Source organism: Panulirus ornatus, chromosome 59 (genome assembly GCF_036320965.1).
Source record: "Panulirus ornatus isolate Po-2019 chromosome 59, ASM3632096v1, whole genome shotgun sequence".
NCBI classification, from domain to species: Eukaryota; Metazoa; Arthropoda; class Malacostraca; order Decapoda; family Palinuridae; genus Panulirus; species Panulirus ornatus.
Window position 1 is genome coordinate 19,651,940 of NC_092282.1, and position 6,000 is coordinate 19,657,939.

General features: G+C 40.8%; 1 protein-coding gene across 1 annotated transcript in view; it reads right to left on the reverse strand.

Moving 5' to 3' along the window:
- The window catches only part of LOC139767208 (DNA helicase MCM8-like), a 214,242-nt gene extending 213,645 nt beyond the window's left edge, over positions 1-597 (reverse strand). The window contains exon 1 of the mRNA XM_071696326.1: positions 443-597. Within this exon, the coding sequence (XP_071552427.1) occupies positions 443-593 (151 nt within the window). The 5' untranslated portion in view covers positions 594-597. The remainder of the gene's footprint in view (positions 1-442) is intronic.
- Between the last annotated feature and the right edge of the window lie 5,403 nt (positions 598-6,000).

Consider the following 6,000-nt stretch of genomic DNA (forward strand, 5'->3'; position numbering starts at 1 on the left):
CTGTGTTAAAGTGAGTGGTCAAAAGCCAAAAACTTGCCCACCATGGAAGAGACTTGGTCATATCCTTAAAGTTTCTGCTGATGCAGAACACTTCTTTAAAAGCTTCACAGAAACAACAGACACCATGACAGATAGTGAAAAGATGTCAAGATGTATCTTAACAGTATCTGTAACATATAAATGGATCAAGCTAAATGGTGCTATTGTGAATTGACACTACACAAAAATTTAAAAAGGGGTATGACAAAAATGGTTTAAGCTATAAGGTCCCATGAGTGTACATCTCTTCCTCTTTTTGTTGATTAGACAAAAAATAAACAAAGACACACAAAAACACGGGCGACAAAATAACGTCCCACATACACTCGTGGTGATGGGACATAATAAATGCTGTTTGACAAAGCTACTTCTACATGAACTAACAAAAATATATCTTACTAACCTTCATTCATGTAAAGTTGCCAACCCTTGTATGGTGTTGGAACATGTGGTAGCATTGCTGTAATCTGCTGTTGTGACATATCCGGCCTTGTCATATCACCAAACTGAGAACTCTCAGGTGATATCATTTGTCTAGCTGGTTGTGGCATCATTCTTCCACCTGTAAGTGACATGGAAACTCCTATCAATTAATTTCACTCAGATGAGGCATATGGTGATTTCCCTTGTGTGAAAAGCAAACCAACATGCAAAATTCTTTAGGATACATTCCAAGCACTGCTACATTTGACAACTATGGATGAAGACTGTCGTAAGCTAAAATGCTAAAGGAAGAATCAGCATTGGGTACAATCTTTCAGCTGTAGGAAAGAACACATCATAAAAAGGAAAGAAAAATATATCAATTACTATATCTATGGAACAAGCTTTTTCCTGAAATTCCAGGAGGGTGGAAAAGGCCAAATTTTCTTATCAAGCAACTCGCTAACATCCATATGTTAAGGACCCTTAGGTACTTGGCAAGACATTTACTAAAAATTTTCCATGATGATATGACTGTTACCCATAAGGATGGTGAGGGAAATAACATCTGTAAAAAGAATAAAAGCCAAAGAGCAGTATACAAAGGAGGATAAGAGGATGGAAAAAGAAAATGTATAACTATTGGAAAGAGAAGTTATATTCATCATGTGATATCTGACTTGAGTTTTACTCTATATGTATCCTAATCTTTAAAACATAGAGAAGCATAGAGATTATTGAGAAAGTACAGGTAAACATGATAACCTGAAATCCAATATAAATCCGTCATTGGTTCTTATACACTCAAATACTAATGTTCATGGAAAGTTAAGAGCAGTTTGATTAGTATAAAAAACTACATTTTTTTCTAATAACTGGCTCTCTGAAAGTGAAAGAAAATGAGATAGCAGTTTGGCAGACATGGACCAAGACCAAGGAAAGGCATAAGGTTGAGGTTTGGTCCCAACATGATACTGTACTGAAAAAGGATATCATGAGTTAGAAATGATGAATGAGCCAATCAAATCGATAAAAAATATAGGTTCTGAAGTTCAAAAAACTTTTTCTCTCTCATTCGATGTCTGCAAACAAAAATGATACCATTACCTTGGTGAGTCTGGTTCATTGCAGCCACTAATGATTGGCAGAAAACCATGTATCCACACCCTCTGTGGCCCAAATTATGATTCAACCTTGACCATTTGCTTGGATCAAGTACCATCACCCAGTGAACACCTGCCATCAGCTGGCACAATCATCGACACTTCAGATACACCAAACATACTGAATCCACTAGTTGAATTGAGAGAGAGAGAGAGAGAGAGAGAGAGAGAGAGAGAGAGAGAGAGAGAGAGAGAGAGAGAGAGAGAGAGAGAGAGAGACAGACAGACAGACAGACAGACAGACAGACAGACAGACAGAGAGAGACAGAGAGAGAGAGACAGAGAGAGAGAGAGAGAGAGAGAGAGAGAGAGAGAGAGAGAGAGAGAGAGAGAGAGAGAATGTATGAAAGAAAAAGGCAGGTCAAGAAAAAGGTGCAAGAGGTGAAAAAGAGGGCAAAAGAGAGTTGGGGTGAGAGAGTATCATTAAATTTTAGGAAGAATAAAAAAGATGTTCTGGAAGGAGGTAAATAAAGTGCATAAGACAAGGGAACAAATGGGTACTTCAGTGAAGGGGGCTAATGGGGATGTCATAACAAGTAGTGGTGATGTGAGAAGGAGATGGAGTGAGTATTTTGAAGGTTTGTTGAATGTGTTTGATGATAGAGTGGAAGATATAGGGTGTTTTGGTCAAAGTGGTGTGCAAAGAGAGAGGGTTAGGGAAAATAATTTGGTAAACAGAGAAGAGGTAGTAAACTTTGCGGAAGATGAAAGCCAGCAAGGCAGCCGGTTTCGATGGTATTGCAGTGGAATTTATTAAAAAAGGGGGTGACTTTATTGTTAACTGGTTGGTAAGGTTATGTAATGTATGCAAGATTCATGGTGAGGTGCCTGAGGATTGGCGGAATGCTTCCATAGTGCCATTGTACAAAGGCAAAGGGGACAAAGGTGAGTGCTCAAATTACAGAGGTATAAGTTTGTTGAGTATTCCTGGGAGATTATATGGGAGGGTATTGATTGAGAGGGTAAATGCATGTACAGAGCATCAGACTGGAGAAGAGCAGTGTGGTTTCAGAAGTGGTAGATGATGTGTGGATCAGGTGTTTGCTTTGAAGAATGTATGTGAGAAATACTTAGAAAAGCAAATGCATTTGTATGTAGCATGTATGGATCTGGAGAAGGCATATGATAGAGTTGATAGAGATGCTCTGTGGAAGGTATTAAGAATATAGGGTGTGGAAGGCAAGTCGTTAGAAGAGGTTAATAGTTTTTATCAAGGATGTAAGGCATGTGTACGTGTACGAAGAAAGGAAAGTCATTGGTTCTCAGTGAACGTACGTTTGCGGCAGGAGTGTGTGATGTCTCCATGGTTGTTTAATTTCTTTATGGATAGGGTTGTTAGGGAGGTGAATGCAAGAGTTTTGGAAAGAGGGGCAAGTATGCAGTCTGTTGTGGATGAGAGAGCTTGGGAAGTGAGTCAGTTGTTGCTCACTGATGATACAGCGCTGTGGCTGATTCATATGAGAAACTGCAGAAGCTGGTGACTGAGTTTGGTAAAGTGTGTGAAAGAAGAAAGTTGAGAGTCAATGTGAATAAGAGCAAGGTTATTAGGTACAGTAGGATTGACGGACAAATCAACTGGGAGGTAAGTTTGAATGGAGAAAAACTGGAGGAAGTGAAGTGTTTTAGATATCTGGGAGTGAATTTGGCAGCGGATGGAACCATGGAAGCGGAAGTGAATCATAGGGTGGGGGAGGGGGCGAAAATCCTGGGAGCCTTGAAGAATGTGTGGAAGTCGAGAACATAATCTCCGAAAGCAAAAATGGCTATGTTTGAAGGAATAGTGGTTCCAACAATATTGTATGGTTGAGAGGCGTGGGCTATGGATAGAGTTGTGCACAGGAGGGTGGATGTGCTGGAAATGAGATGCTTGAGGACAATATGTGGTGTCAGGTGGTTTGATCGAGTAAGTAATAATAGGGAAAGAGAGATGTGAGGTAATAAAGAGAGTGTGGTTGAGAGAGCAGAAGAGGGTGTTTTGAAATGGTTTCGTTACATGGAGAGAATGAGTGAGGAAAGTTTGACAAAGAGGATATATGTGTCAGAGTTGGAGGGAACGAGGAGAAGTGGGAGACCAAATTGAAGGCGGAAACATGGAGTGAAAAAGATTTTGAGTGATTGGGGCCTGAACATGCAGGAGGATGAAAGGCATGCAAGGAATAGAGTGAATTGGAACGATGTGATATACCAGGGTCGACGTGCTGTCAATGGATTCAACCAGGGCATGTCAAGCATCTGGGGTAAACCATGGAAAGTTCTGTGGAGCCTGGATGTGGAAAGGGAGCTGTGGTTTCGGGCATTATTGCATGACAGCTGGAGACTGAGTGTGAGCGAATGGGAGCTTTGTAGTCTTTTTCTGGCGCTGCCTCGCGCACATAAAGGGGGAGGGGGATGTTATTCCGTGTGTGGTGGAATGGCGATGGGGATGAGTTGGGGCAGACAGTGTGCATGTGTGTATATGTCTGTGTCTGTGTGTGTATATATGTGTGTATGTTAGGATGTGTGGGTGCGTATGTTTGCGTGTGGGAACGTGTGTGTGTGCATGTGTGTGGGGGTGGGTTGGGCCATTTCTTTTGTCTGTTTCCTTGCGCTACCTCGCAGGCGAGGGAGACAGCGACAAAGCAAAATAATCTTTCCACCTCCAATTTGGTCTCCCACTTCTCCTCGTTCCCTCCACCTCCGACACATATATCCTCTTGGTCAATCTTTCCTCACTCATTCTCTCCATGTGCCCAAACCATTTCAAAACACCCTCTTCTGCTCTCTCAACAACGCTCTTTTTATTTCCACGCATCTCTCTTACCCTTACGTTACTTACTCGATCAAACCACCTCACACCACACATTGTCCTCAAACATCTCATTTCCAGCACATCCATCCTCCTGCGCACAACTCTATCCATAGCCCACGCCTCGCAACCATACAACATTGTTGGAACCACTATTCCTTCAAACATACCCATTTTTACTTTCCGAGATAATGTTCTCGACTTCCACACATTCTTCAAGGCTCCCAGAATTTTCGCCCCCTCCCCCATCCTATGATCCACTTCCGCTTCCATGGTTCCATCTGCTGCCAGATCCACTCCAAGATATCTAAAACACTTTACTTCCTCCAGTTTTTCTCCATTCAAACTTACCTCCCAATTGACTTGACCCTCAACCCTACTGTACCTAATAACCTTGCTTTTATTCACATTTACTCTTAACTTTCTTCTTTCACACACTTTACCAAACTCAGTCACCAGCATCTGCAGTTTCTCACATGAATCAGCCACCAGCGCTGTATCATCAGCGAACAACAACTGACTCACTTCCCAAGCTCTCTCATCCACTACAGACTTCATACTTGCCCCTCTTTCCAAAACTCTTCCATTCACCTCCCTAACAACCCCATCCATAAACAAATTAAACAACCATGGAGACATCACACACCCCTGCCGCAAACCTACATTCACTGAGAACCAATCACTTTCCTCTCTTCCTACACGTGCACATGCCTTACATCCTCGATAAAAACTTTTCACTGCTTCTAACAACTTGCATCCCACACCATATATTCTTAATACCTTCCACAGAGCATCTCTATCAACTCTATCATATGCCTTCTCCAGATCCATAAATGCTACATACAAATCCATTTGCTTTTCTAAGTATTTCTCACATACATTCTTCAAAGCAAACACCTGATCCACACATCCTCTACCACTTCTGAAACCACACTGCTCTTCCCCAATCTCATGCTCTGTACATGCCTTCACCCACTCAATCAATACCCTCCCATATAATTTACCAGGAATACTCAACAAACTTATACCTCTGTAATTTAAGCACTCACTCTTCTCCCCTTTTCCTTTGTACAATGGCACTATGCTCGCATTACGCCAATCCTCAGGCACCTCACCATATATATATATATATATATATATATATATATATATATATATATATATATATATATATATATATATATAGGGGATAGGGGAGAAAGAATACTTCCCACATTTTCCCTGCGTGTCATATAAGGCGACTAAAAGGGGAGGGAGCGGGGGGCTGGAAATCCTCCCCTCTCATTTTTTTTTTTTTTTTTTTTCCCCAAAAGAAGGAACAGAGAATTGGGCCAAGTGAGGGTATTCCCTCAAAGGCCCAGTCCTCTGTTCTTAACGCTACCTCGCTAATGCGGGAAATGGAGAATAGTTTGAAAGAAAGATATATATATATATATATATATATATATATATATATATATATATATATATATATATATATATATATATATAAATATATATATATATACATATATATATATATAAATATGGGGAAGAGCAGTGTGGCTTCAGAAGTGGTAGAGGATGTGTGGATCAGGTGTTTGCTTTGAA